Below are 14,195 nucleotides of genomic sequence, written 5' to 3' on the forward strand. Positions count from 1 at the left end.
TAATCTTATCTATATAGTCTTGTCTGATATTGTATTTTTGCAGCTGACAGAAACGGCCGCTGCATTTCCATTTGTTTCATCTGTGGTAATGAAGAATCTCTGTCGATGTGTAATGTATTCAAGGATTTAAAAAGCTGGGTTCTTGTCATTCCTCCTTTGCTTGCCACTCGGAACGGTTTTGCTGCGTTTGTGAACGCAGACCGACAGCGATCAAACTGACTTTGCCTTTGACGGAGAGATGACCGCCACAGAGGTCTGTACATCGGAGAAGAATATTGTATTTCGGGCATGAAAGACACACAGATAGAGACGAGAGAAACAAAAATGTGATGCTGGATCGTAGTTGTGAAATGTGAAACAACGCCTGCACTTGAAGATCTGCATATTATGCATGCATTGCATCCTGTCCGTTAATTTAGTTCTTCTCTTTTTAAATGTATTGTAAACTTATTTAAAATAGGATGTTTTCCTGACACAATTTTCCACTCTTTCCCTTAATGTCTCTAAAAACAAGAATACTGACTGTTTGCCAAGCCCCGCCCCATGACTGACGCTAATCTGGTCATTTTTTGTTCTTGCTCACCACAAAATAAATGGTGGAAACATTTGCAGATATACCACTTATAACAGGGGGGGGTCCTTGATTGTAAACAATGGTAGAGGAACTTCTCATTTGTAGCCAGCAACCATTAATTATTTATAGTTGACAGCTGTCGTAGCTCAGTGAGTTGAGTGAACATGAGCTCGGACTTCAGCTTATTTTACACCAATCACTGGTCAGAAAACTGGTTTTAATGATGTGGCAGATCGGTGGATATCTGTGGCCTGTTTTGAAAGAGTTCAATCTGAACGTCTACGTCAAAAATAAATCGGGCACAACATCAAAACCCGCCACTGGTGACTGATTGGTGTTAGATGACATTAAAACAAGAATCTTGTGATAGGCAGCCTTGTAGTAGAAGTAATAAATCAGCTTCTTTTTACTTTAAAAGAGTCTAGTTTTTCAGGATGAGTAGTAACTGATGTGTCACATTTTGTAACAATTGGACATGCAGGGTGTGAAGAGGGTATTTTTAAAACACTATGCATGTGTTTCAGGAACTAGATTTCGAACTCAAAGGAGGAAGTCAACACCAGACGAGTGCACTGTTTACTCCGTTCTCTACAGCAGAAACAAAATGCTGTGTCACTCTCACTCTTGACTGGCCTGCTGGTTCCTGTTGTGGTTGCTAATCCATAATTTGATAAATGTAGTTCATGGGAGGGGTTTAGCAAACAGTCCCTTCCTCTTGTCCCTCTGCTTGCTTCTCCTTGTAAAACCACTTTCCTTAACTTGACTCTCCCTTTGCCTTTCTTCTAACATTCTGAAAACAGTGGCTCCTTTCCTCCTCGTCTCACACTCTCTGTGCTCTCCCTCTTTACTTGCTGTCAGTCGGAAGCGGAGGACGACTCTGAGATGCGGACTCAGGTACACTGGGCTCGCTTCATGGCCCAGCTCAGTGCATCTCACCACCATCACAACCACCACCCGATGCACTGAGCCTCACAGACATCCGCCATCCGTCACTCTTTGTCATCCTGTCGCCTTGGCTTGCCTGCTACTGCTGCTGCTGTTGTTGACATTATCACACCACACACCAGACTGACCATTCACTCTTGCCTGAATTCACGTCACAGGCTACTGCTGCAAAGCTGCCGCTGCTTCTGAACCCGCCATTCCAGCTCATTTCTCAAGTGCTTTTGTGTGTAAATGGTGGAGTCGTGTTTACATTTCTTTTCCTTCTGCTGCGCCCAAGAGTCAGATTTCACAGTTTTAAAGGTTTTATCCAGTGACTTTTGTTTACCATTGTGTCATTGACAGCCAGGTCTAAGAAGTCAAAGCTCCCATCTCTCCTAACAAGACAAAACAGCCTCATCTACAATTCCTCTCCCCTCTTTGTCTTTACAGTATAGTTTCATAAGACGAGTAAAAGGGGAGGACGTTTTTATCAGGCATAGTAATCTGATGCTAGAGGTTGGTAAGAAAACAATGCATGACTGAAATAAGCATGCAGGTGTTTTTGTTATGAGGAATCCTAACCAATAACAGGATTGATAACATATATTGATAACAAGCCGGTGGCTCTGCCAGCGTCAGATGTCTCTGGTGTGAATGAGAGTTTTTTAATTACACTTTTCTCTAACAGATTTCTTGCTGTGAGCATCAAAATTAATTTTTGTAAGAAATAACGTAACCGAAATCTAACAGAATAAAACCAGTGTTAGTAGAGACGTTGGCTTCTAATGAGATTTGGGAGTGTTGTGCTCAACTAAACCTGTAAAACTAAATCAGTAAAGATTTGCATGACGCCGTTTTATTTTTCATTGAAGTCAGCTGGTCCTAAATGCTCTGTTAGCATTTAAGTACAAGCTGCTGCTCTCGTAGTTACAGCTGCCGTGTGGGTGGATCTTTTGCTGTTTCTTTGCTGTTTGTATGAGCTGCTGCACAGGTAGCCTGCACAGCCTCGTAAACAGGCCTGTGAACAGGAAACGTAAGAATTATAAAGTGCATAATGCTTCTGATTCAGGTCCGTGTCAGTTTACATTTTGATACAGACCTTTTCAGAACTGCATTTTATGCTACCAACATATTTTTGGGGTAATTCATTGGATATGCAAGCTACCGCTGCGATCATAAAGCATGTCCGTCGTTCCCTCCGCGCCGCTCGTGCCCTCATCTCTTTGTATCATGGTTGACCGGCTACTGCAGGACACCGAGCCGCCGGCGGAGATGGTCAAGCACCAAACCAACATCAGCGAACTGAAGCGCTCCTTCCTTGAGACCGGCGACGGCACGCCGGGCCTGACAGAATGGGAGAAGAGACTCTCCTCGTCCCCAGCGCATTCACCCAGGGCAGACGAAGCGCCCATGATAGAGCCTCTGGAGCCGCAGGATGTAAGCTGCAGTCCCCAGCAGACTGAACGGCGGCGTGTGTGTGTGTGTGTGTGAGAGGCATGACATCACCAAGGAGATTTTTTTTTATATACAAAGACATTAATCTGAGGAGTCATCCCATAATGACTCCTAGTGCAGTAAATTCAGTATTTGTAACAGGAATAGGGTCGTGTTTTATATCGAGATGAGTCCCGGACAGTATATTTATACTTCAGATGGCACTGGTGCACATTAAAGGAAATATGGGCAAGTCTTTCAAAGTGAAATAAAGTTCTACATTTAATTCAGCAAATGTGTTTTTCTTTGCCACTATTATTTTATGTCTTCAGCAGCTAATTAACACATAAATTCATCTCAGTTATGGATAGTGAAGTCATTAATCAGTGAATATGGTTATCAGTGACCGTACAGAGTTTCTTTATGAGTTTCTTCTTGTACTTGCATTGTGTCACACAATCTGATGATCTCGTGCAGGACTAATGAGCGACGCTAATCGAAGCCTCTGAGGACTAATCACTGACATCAAATGTTTCTCATCTGATGGCAAGAGAAAACTGATTCTCTGCAGGAGCCTTGGGATCCAGATCTTGTCCATTTGAAGATGTAACAGTAGTCATCTCCGCCCATGTGTCTGTTTCAATGTGTGTGACATTTGAATTTTTTTCATTCCTCTGCAGACTGAAGATGAGCCTCCTGCAGGAGAGGAGACAAAAGAAGAGATGGAGCCTCAAGCCACTGAGGTAAAAAACCAAATGCCTCCAGTTTGTTTGTCTTTTGAATCTGCTGTGTGTTGCTCTTTGTATCGACCTCGCTCCCGATGTATATGGACAGCAGAACAGTGTTTGGTATTTTGGCTCTTATGACTTCACATGTGCTGTAAAAGAAGCGTTTCTGCCCTTTTTCTTTCCTTTCTCCGCCCTTTTCTCTTTTTAGAATATCTGATGTCATATACTCCTGATTATTCCTCACTTTTACAGTCCTTTACAGTGCCATATTTTTGCAGACAAACGTATAAAAGCGATTTCCAGTGTATCTCTGTCCTAGTACTTATGAAGCTCGTTTAAATGTCATTTGATATTAACTGTCTCTTAAGCTGATTCTTGCCATCTATTGGCTGTGTGTCGCCCTTTGTTTACTAACTTGAACGAACTATTACCAATGAGCCAAGTGTCTCCCCAGGCCGCAGGATATCTGGTGAAATACATGGCGGATAGTATCTTAACCGATGGGGCCACCTCCTCGGGGCCTCACGGGATTAGTCTGTCAACCACTATGGATGACGACGTCTTCATGGAAGTGATCCTCAGGGAGGTGGAGGAGAAGACGCCCGACTCACAAGATGAGGTGTCAGAGAGGTCGGTGTTGAAGGTCAGCCCCGGAGCTGTAAGACAGGAAGTGTCCCAGGCCATCAGTGACAAGAAAGGGACACTTATTATCTTGAAAGAGGATAAATTAGACACCGAGTGCAGTGAGACGAGCGTCTTGGGTGAAAAAGAGGAGCCTGTTGTCCCTGGAGAGACAGACGCCGAGGAGAAGGATTTACTGTCCAGTTCTAATGAGAAAGAAATGATCAAAGAAGACAGTGCCGTTGTCCTCGAAGCCCAAATGACAGTAGTCAAGACTCTGAGTCCGAAGATTGATGTAAAAGCCGATGACATGACTCAGAATAAAGGTATTGATTCACCTAAAAAGGCGATGGCATCGTGGATTTCTGAGGAGGTGAAGACCGAGGCTTCAGGGGTCATAAGTGTGTCTGCAGAGGAATTCAAGGAGATGACGACTTGTGACGGCCTGCAGCAGAAAGAAGAAATCTTCATCTTTGAAGAAGTCGTCCAGACCGAACAGCCAAAGTCCAGCTTTACTCAAAACTCAATTCCTGAATCTTCGGCTACGACCTTATTAGTGGTACTGTATGAAAAATCAAAGGCAACAACTTGGTTTTGGTTGCCTCCCTCCATACCTCCACCACCACCACCTGCAGCCTACCCTCATTGCCTTCCCTCCAGCAGCAGCCAAACCAGTCTAACAACCGTGTAACCGAGCGCTGTGCATGGCTAACAGCACCTTTAACACCCGGTGTTTACTCTCACACTCGCAAAGCTGCTGATTTGTGTTGCAGTCAAGCCTACCGCTTCTTTTTGATACAACTATATTGTGTTTGTTTTTCCGTTTGTTGACAGCTAAAACAGTCCCCCCCCCCCCCCCCCCCCTCCCTGCCTTAGCAGCTGGCTCCTGCAGCTGATAAGGACGACAATGTTTATTACAGTTTGGCTCAGCTGCACGATGCCTTTTCTTTCTTTTCGGTTTCCTGAAAGAGGTGACTTCATAGCCCTGGCTCCGTGCCACTACAGCAGCTTTCCCCCAACTCATCCTCCAAAAAAAAAAAAAAAAACATTCTGCCTCTTTAACCAGTCAGATAAAATGTATGGATCTACCTGAAAAGACATTTCACTGCTTTTAGGGGAAAAGTTTTGCAAAAGCAGATTAGCTGAAATCTGCATTTCTTAAACCAGACTTTCAGTTTGTTTTACAATTCGTTCCAATTGGCTTTAGCTTCAGCAGTTTTAATGAGCTTTATCGTGGTATTCCATACATTCCATATAATATTTTACTTTTCAGACCTTTTCATTTTTCCCCGTCTTCCTTCGCTTTTTTGTCCAGTGTTCACTTTGACTTTTGACTGTCCTCTCTTTCTCTCCGCTGTTGTGTCCATCCATCCTTCTGTCCCATCAGTCTACGCTGGGATGGGTTTCCTCCTCTCAAAAGGTGACCACTCCTCTCTGGTCTTCATAATTTATCTTTTAAATATTTGTGCCTATTGTAAGTAACTCAGTGCTGTTGAATATAATGAAATCTGCTAATCAACACAACCATTTCTCTCCCATCAGGTTTATGTGAATCTGCTGTATACTGTGTTTTTAAATCATGGATATTCAAAAACAAAATCTAACAGTACGATTATCAATCGCAGGCACCAGCTGATCCAGAGCCGAAGACGGAGTTGGCCACAGAGACGGAGGAGGGGCCGGCAGAGTCCACTGGGCCAACGGTGAATATCCAGACCACAGAGGTTGCCGAAGCCGAGTCGGCGCACACCGCAGCAGAGCTCGCACGCACAATAATGTCAGCAGAGCCTGCAGAGGGAGAGTTAGGCTGCATAGTAACGTTACACAGGGATAGTAGTGACAGTAGCTCAGCAGATCCACCAGCTGCCTCAGTTAGTTGTGAAAAATCTGTTATTCCTGGCTCCGCTCCATCTTTAGAGCAAGTTCATCAGTGTGCGTCTGTGAAAGCAGAAATGCAGCCAGTAGCAACAACTTCGGGGTTTGATGAGAGTCTCTCTGACGGCAGTGCTTTGCCAGAGTCCGCAGAAAAGGAAAATAAGGAAGCAATAGATGAGGAGGGGGAGAATGCAGGTGTCGACAGGGAGCCTTTGGTGTCAGTAAATGGACAAATTGGTGTAACTTTCACTGTAACGCCTGCTTACATAGGAGGTTGTGAAAAGGAGAAGTTGTCATCAACAGAGGAGGAAGTGGAGAGTTGTTTGGAGGCTTTGGAGAATGAATTGACAGATTGTAAACATGCAAAGGAGGGAAATGAGACAGAAGTAGATGCAGGCAAAAGAGTCCAGTTCTCTCATGAGGTGCAGTATTTCGAGGAAGAAGAGTTTCCCACAGAGTTAAAAGATGGTATCGAAGAGGTGGATGAGCAAGTGGATGAATGTTTACCAGTAGAGGATGAAGAACAAAAGATCTCTGCAGACACCCAGAATCCTTTGCCCTTTGAAAAAGAGAAATACCACTACCCACAGACGGACAGCTCAGACGATGAAGTTGAGAGGGAGGAGGAGGAAGAGGAGGAGGAGGAGATGAATGAAATGAAAGAAGAGGCAGAGAAGAAGTTCAATGACAAAGAACTAAATTTGAAACCAGAAGAAGACTCTGTCGATGAAAAGGCTTCAGAAGGGGGAGACGTGTTGGTATCTGAAGAACCGGAGGAGGAAACGAACGTGACTGAACCCACAGGAAACCCACTCACCCCTTCACCTCCAGCCATGTCTCAGTCGGAGGTAACCCCACGTCAGCGCCAGCGGCCTCTCCCTCGGCCCTGTAACCTCACCACCACCTCCTGCTGACACAATCTGCCGCTATAATCAGGGGCCAAAACTCCACCGAACGCATGGATCTGCATCTCCGCTTCCTAACTTATCACTGAGCAGATCAGGGGACATGATGTGGTGCACACACTTGATCGAAACCTTGTGATTTGCACTTTCCAGTATCTTTTCCTTCACTGAATTAGGGAGATCTAATGCATGACTGCATGCTGGTTGAGAGATTTAAGCCCGACAATGAGCGGCTTTGGTTCAGTTTATTAGCATGCGGTATTTATTTGCGTCAATTAAATTTTATGTACGACCTTGCGGTGCTATTTTAAGAACAAAGAGCTGCAGCTAAGAGTGAACACCTGCAGCAATTTGCTTCAGACTAATTTAACTTGAGCAGATGGTTTTAGCGCTGCTGTGCTCCCTCTGTGCACAATGTACGATTCACTAAATGTGTACGTTTCTGGCCTTTTTACCTCCAGAGTCTTGAGAACAGTGAGGTGGGAACCAAAGAGATGCCTGTGGTCCACACAGAGACAAAGACCATCACCTATGAGGCTGCAGAGGTGAGTTCTGGGATCGTTAGACATGATTGTGATTAAACAGTTGGGTCCTTTTTTGACCACTATGGGTGAGGGGGCTGAAATAACCTGCAACCACAACAATGGTATATTGTTTTGTCATCTTTTTAGCTGATATTTGGAAAAAATAACTTGTTTTTTACACACTCAGCAGATACAGAGCAAAACAAACATTAATTTATTCATAAATAAATCCTCATTAAACTGATATTCACTCTTTTAGCTCCATTTTCGGCTCCACCAACTCCTGAGGAAAATGTCTTTTATATCCCCGGTGTGACTTCTTCCTCTTTACAAATAAAACTTTAAAAAATATATATATATTATCTCCACTTTGAAGCTGCACTAATCAATATTTCTTTAAATTGATAATTGTACTTTTAATTTTTAGCTCATTTGGGTTTTGCAAGTCTCAAATTCCACCATTAGCTCGTTTTTAGCCACATCAAGTAGACGTAAATAAATAAACTAGCTCTGATGAAACCACTATACACTAACTGGTTTAAAAGAAGTCTACTGCTCAGGAGAGATGAAATGACTGAATATTAAACTCACCTGACACCAAATGAAAACCTGCAGGAGGGAGTATTTTTGACTTATTCCAGCCCACAGACTTCTCACAATGTGTTTTGCTTGTCACCAGGTTGACACTAATGGTGACGCTGACCCTGGGATGTTGCTGAGCGCTCAGACCATCACCTCAGAAACCTCCAGCACCACGACCACCACACACATCACAAAGGTCAGGGTTCGTCTATTGTCCCCACGGCCTCTTTAACACTTGAAGCCTCGTATACGTCTCCAGCTCCTCTGTGTCTGGGCCAAAACACAAAGGAAGTGTGGGGAAAGGAAGTGAACCAATCTGTGTAGTATAGAGACATGCATACTTATATTTTATAATTGATGATTATCTTGTGAAAATAGCTGACAATTAAGATAAAGAATCAAATTCATAAATTTTATGGTTATTTTCTTTAAGATGTTAAAGCTATTTTATCAGCTCTATAATTCATGACTTCTTATTTCTTGCTAAACCTTTTATTAACGTGATTGTTGCCATGTGAACTGATCTACGTGTCTTTGTGCTCCGTTGGTCAGACGGTGAAAGGAGGAGTATCCGAGACGAGAATCGAGAAGAGGATCGTCATCACAGGAGATACCGACATCGACCACGATCAGGTCTCTCAGAGTTCTAATCTGTTTTTTATGTATCCACGATTGTCATTATTTTTCTTTGCCTTTTTAAAGTCTTGAGTTTGAACAATATAAGTAAAATTCTTACCTTAGTGAAACGCCAGGACCTTAACTTTCCCTTTGCAAGTTCGGCGGTCCAGCATGTGACATTCAAAACAAAACATTAACATGTGATGTAACAGATACTGGAAGTATGACAAGTCTAACTGAAAGTGACTCCCCTGTTGGCACTACTGACTTACAATCCAAACTCCCGCTCCCTCCCTGCCCTTCCCCATTCTCTGTCTCCCCCTGGTGACCCCTTCTGGCACTGCACTCCCGTGTATAGGCGCTGGCTCAGGCCATAAAGGAGGCTAAAGAACAGCATCCTGACATGTCAGTGACCAAAGTAGTGGTACATAAAGAGACAGAGATCACGCCAGAGGAGGGGGAGGACTGACCCAGGTAAGACCACGAGGCCCCAGTCCTGGTCCCGGCGCTGCCCGGTGTAGTCTGGTGTCATTTAGTTTCGACTGGGGTTTTTTTCCAAGCTGGTCTCCATTCTCGGGCATGCTGCTTTCCCATCAGCACTTCTTGTCACTGGTACAGACAGCCCTGCTTCTGTAGCACTTACAGCTAATGCATCATGCTGTTGTCATTCCCGCTCCACTCACACTGCAGGGAAAAGGTCGGCTGGTGCGTGTGTGCTCACAGAGCGGATATTATGGTCTCAACTCGTAATGACAAGGCTTAAAGACCTTTACAGTAATGCTGCTGGCGGTCTCATGCAATCCCCTGTAATTTAACTGCAACACCCCCCCCTGCTGGTAGAAAGCACCATCCCTTTTTTGATAAAGCTCTTTTACCTCTGACACAGACAAATCATTACAAAAGATCTAGATTGAAACGCCGATCTTTGAAATTTCTAGAATATGATAAGAATTGCATCATCGAAAAGAAAAAGTGGGTAAGGGTTAGGGGGTCTGCTAATACAGAAATAAAACTTGTGTTGGAGTATTTATGCCTCCATGTCGGCCAATATTCTGTCAACACATTTCCATGCACTGTTGTGTCTACATTGTGTCGCCTCACAAAGGACACTGGCAGTGATGTGCTTTTAAATACTGGCTTGACCGGCTTCTGCTTCTCAGAGCGCTCGGTGTGAGCTGCCGACTGAAACTCTTAACTTTAGAACAAATTATGAAATTGATATACGCTTATACATCTGCAGAAGATTGTGTATTTATTCTGGTTTTGTTTCGCAATAATCTTTCATTTTAGATTAATGATTAAATCAGATAAGCAAGTAGAAGGTTAACAAACAAATTTGAGGTAAATTTAGCCTGAATGACACGGTGGTTTTCCAACAGTATCGTCATTAATGTTGTGCTTTACTTAACACAAAATAAATACTAGTTTTGCTCGACCCAGCAGCTCATCGGTGTTGTCTACAGGGGGAACAATCAGGCTTGGGGTGTTTCACTAAAATGTAACAAGTGTGTTTCTGGGGAACGACTTGTGACGTCCTGCTCTTTCAGTTGCACTCTTCCTTTCTGTGTGAGGGGGGAAAATAGGTCAGCGCTCCTTGTGGCAACAAACAAACTTCACAAATGCAGCCATTTGTGTTTCAACATGTCCGCCGTCAGTAGTGTCAGGATTATGGCCGTGGAACAGCTGCGTGATGGAACCTTCTCATGTCATCAGCATGTCGTTATAACCCCGCCACCTTTTCTCTTAAGCATCATCTGTTTGTTTGTCCCTGGACCCGACACATTGTCCAGTTTGTTCAAATCTACCTTTGTCTCTGGAGCTTGTTTTTCCATTAGTTTCTGACTGAGGTGATCCCGATGCTCAGGGTGTGGGATGAGCCAGCGTGCATGTGTGTACTTGTGGGACTCACCAGATGGGAATGCTTGGCTTTGTCTCTGCAGCCTTGCCTTCAGTCTTGTGTGTGTGTGTGTGCACGCACACTCTGTCTAATACCTTTGTGTCAGAACAGCTTCTGTTTCTGAGCAGTACTGTGTTAACATGATACTAAATGTTTGTCTTTCAGATGCTTGTCTCTTCTCACTGTAGATACACACAGAACCGTGGCACTGAGTCAGAAAACGTTTAAGTCGCATTATCCACAGTCTTTAAAAATTAAACTCAGCATCACTACAAGACTTTATTCTTTTTCACCAAACAAGACTTTCCCTTCATCAGTGTGTCTGAGGTTTTCTCTGGTTTCTTCATATCAGTTACTGGATCAATCATGTGAGGAAAAATACTTAGAAAATGTCATTACTCTTATTTGAGAAAATAAATTACCATTTAACTACAGAAACCATTCTGTAAATACAATCATTTCTCTTAATTTATCAGTAAGTAAAAGGTTGAATATCATTATTATTATCAATATAATAATAAAACTATTTCAATAGCACCTATCTAAACAATTTAACAAAGGGATTTTCTAAATAAATGGGAATAAAACAACGTATAACAAAACAAGACAAAAGAAAATATTAGAAACAAACATCCACTTAAAAACTTAAACTTAGTCTTTCCTATAAAAATGTGATTTAACCGATTATTTAAAAACAACTGTCAGTCGATGAAGGGAGGCAAGAACATTTAATAATAGTATAAAAGCATCATACTTATCATTCAGATGAATTTTTCAGAACACAGTATATTCAGATGTCTTCAGTCCACCTGTATTTGACCTCATCAAAACCATCCAAGAACTGAGTTTTCAATTGTTCTCATGAGATTTTAGTTATTTTCTTTCACGTTTAATCCAACAAACTCTGCGAGAAATGCTTCAAGTCCCATTCCTCAGTTATCCTTCTTAACTCGCCCAATTTAGAAAACAAACGCCTCCCTCCCTCTCAGAGAGCAGATTGTGTAAATCTCCCCGTCTCTTTGAAGGTGGTGTATAAAGCATGCTTTACTTTGATGTGTTAACATTTAACTGGAATGAAACTCAAATCCACAACCACATCGTTAGAGAAAGATAATGGCTGTTTCTGTATTTGTTATTCAAATGTAAGTTAGTATGACAGTTAGATTAATTCTATTGGTTTGTAAGTTACATTCAAAGTGCCCCAGCAGCCTGTGTGTATCTATGTTGTGTATTTGCATTGTTGTAACCCAGTAGTCCCTCAGTGCATCTGTTCATGACGGGGGGAAAAAGAACTGTAATAAACTTTTTAATCCGTCTTCGTGACGCTGCAGCTGAAATCCAACCTGTTTGCTCTGCTCTTCCAGGAGTAACTCTGAGGGCTGTTCTCTGTTCGACCTCCCACAATCCAACACCCAGATCTCCTCATGGAAGCCGGCGGGACTCTGGGACGACCGGAACGGCTCCTCACTCTCCAAACTCCCGCAGCTCGCCGCTCGTCGCAACCACCCACCTGCAAAAGAAACAAATCTATTTTGCATGAGGACGCAACGTTGCATCGCCAAACAAACGGCAAGATTTAACCAGAAACCCTGTACGATTTTTAAAAATGGTTCTCGACCCGCCTGCACGCCGACTCCCTGTGTGTGTGTGCAGCGAGCAAAACCTTGTTGCTTTCACTGCCTTACGACTTTGATGCATTTTTATGATTATCGAGAATAATAATTGTAGCAGACTTTTATTTATGAAATAAAGCCATCACTCCAGAAACTTTAAAAATCGCCATAGGCTGTATATGTTAGAAAGTAAACACTATTTAACCTTGCTGTAGAAGTGCCAACCTCATTTGCCAGCAAGCATCGCCTCACTCACTCAACAGCCGGATGATTTTCCGTGAGGCGCGTCCCCGCAGCCCAGCACTGTACATATCAAAAGCTTTCCTCAGATTATAGCAACTTATCCTCTCACAGTTGATTTGTGTCATTGTCTACTTGAATTGTGTTTTTCTTCTTTTTAATGATCTTTTCAGTATTTTATTGTTTCTCATCCGTTGATTCCACCACTGATGGTCTGTTTTGGCTATTAAAAAAAAAAAAACGCCAAGGAATCAAGATTTCTGTGCAAGAAGTAGATTTTTCAATGTGCCTGCGCAGCCTGTGAATGTTTTTCAGGGCAGATGATCGAGTCCCAGGTTTGTGTGACTGAGGCTCAGGCTGCCGAGCGCTGCCCCAGCGATGCAAAGCCAAAAGAGATCAGTCGACCCCCCCCCCCCCCCCCCCCCCAATGTCGGCCGTGTGCCTCCCTCACCTCCTCCACTGTATCTGAATAAACAAACAGCTGTTGTTCATGTTCAGCCACGTTTTTCCTCAAAATGGTGAAATACAAATGGCAAACGCAATGTTTTTTTTTTTTAATTGGCTGTTTTCCTCTGAAATAATAAAATGTTGACCACAGAACTGAAACCTGTGTCACCGGTGAACCTGTTGGTTGTTTTTATTGTGAGAAAAATGCTGATTGAAGATTCTAATAAGGGTTTTGTTGACTTTACAGTTATGAATAATAAATAAAACACAAATTATTCAAGGTTTTATCGCAACAATGACTTATAGAGAATATTTCTACAGATTCATAGATAGAATCATAATCCTGGAACTCTCCGTGGTTTTGATCATCTTAAATTGAATGTTCCAACTTGTGACTTATTAATTTGTTTAATCGTAATTGATGAGTGATTATTTAAAGCTGTATATATTTATATATAGTTTATAATATATATATATATATATGTACTGAGTGTGTGAGCTGATCTATTATTCATGAGGCCAAACGCTGTAAACACTTAATTGATGAGTTAAGAGCAGGAGCCTCCGGCTAATTAAGACCTTTTTGTTTTTTATACTGTTGAAGGTGATTATGTCGAACACACGGAGGCCTCTGAAGCCCCGCCCCGCTGGCTCTGCGTTTCACAGAGGGGTAAGAAACAGGGTGACCTCTCACTCCGTCTCTGTTGCTGGGTGCGAGTGGAATCCACGCAAAGAGATTGTCAGCTTAGTTTTGTTACAAGTTTGTTCATTTTCCATAAAATTCGATCAGTTTTATTAATATTCATTTACATTTTTGAATCTTACAAGTTTTGCCTATATGTGAAATGGTAGTTAAAAATTCTGCATTAATTGATTTTTACAAAACAGAAGCAAAGAACCGTTGTCCTAGTAACGTCCTCCACAGTTTGTGCACTCACTGAACTGTGGACCTGAGCTGTGAACATGTGACCACTAATCACATGTTAAACCTTGATCTATTAAAGAAGTAACACCTCAAATACTTAAGTTAAAATAATTATAATGGTCAAATTGATCTCAGGCGACAGGTGAAAGTACAACACTTAAACCAATTTAAAATAAATAAACTTTCGTTGTAAATTTTGTGCCATTAACACTTTTTCAAATTTGCCACTGATCTTGAAATCAGGAAATCAACCGACTGACATGAAATAGTGAAAAGAGGTTCTGTGTT

At 42.5% G+C, this 14,195-nt stretch overlaps 1 protein-coding gene across 17 annotated transcripts in view; it reads left to right on the top strand.

Moving 5' to 3' along the window:
* Positions 1–13,158, top strand: part of epb41l3b (erythrocyte membrane protein band 4.1-like 3b) — a 45,354-nt gene extending 32,196 nt beyond the window's left edge. For 6 of the 17 annotated variants that reach the window (XM_034613289.1, XM_034613281.1, XM_034613284.1 and 3 more), the window contains 12 exons: positions 200–253; positions 1,949–2,014; positions 2,750–2,935; positions 3,613–3,675; positions 4,115–4,840; positions 5,669–5,701; positions 5,907–5,984; positions 7,523–7,606; positions 8,265–8,363; positions 8,720–8,800; positions 9,144–9,259; positions 12,047–13,158. In XM_034613289.1, coding sequence (XP_034469180.1) covers positions 200–253; positions 1,949–2,014; positions 2,750–2,935; positions 3,613–3,675; positions 4,115–4,840; positions 5,669–5,701; positions 5,907–5,984; positions 7,523–7,606; positions 8,265–8,363; positions 8,720–8,800; positions 9,144–9,254 — 1,581 coding nt within the window. In that variant the 3' untranslated portion in view covers positions 9,255–9,259; positions 12,047–13,158. Of the gene's footprint in view, positions 1–199; positions 254–1,432; positions 1,469–1,948; positions 2,015–2,749; positions 2,936–3,612; positions 3,676–4,114; positions 4,841–5,668; positions 5,702–5,906; positions 5,985–7,522; positions 7,607–8,264; positions 8,364–8,719; positions 8,801–9,143; positions 9,260–12,046 lie in introns of all 17 variants that reach the window. The other 11 variants (XM_034613283.1, XM_034613285.1, XM_034613291.1 and 8 more) reach the window with 8 other exon arrangements.
* Positions 13,159–14,195: the final 1,037 nt, after the last annotated feature.

This window comes from Hippoglossus hippoglossus, chromosome 17 (assembly GCF_009819705.1).
Source record: "Hippoglossus hippoglossus isolate fHipHip1 chromosome 17, fHipHip1.pri, whole genome shotgun sequence".
In the NCBI taxonomy this organism is placed as follows: Eukaryota; Metazoa; Chordata; class Actinopteri; order Pleuronectiformes; family Pleuronectidae; genus Hippoglossus; species Hippoglossus hippoglossus.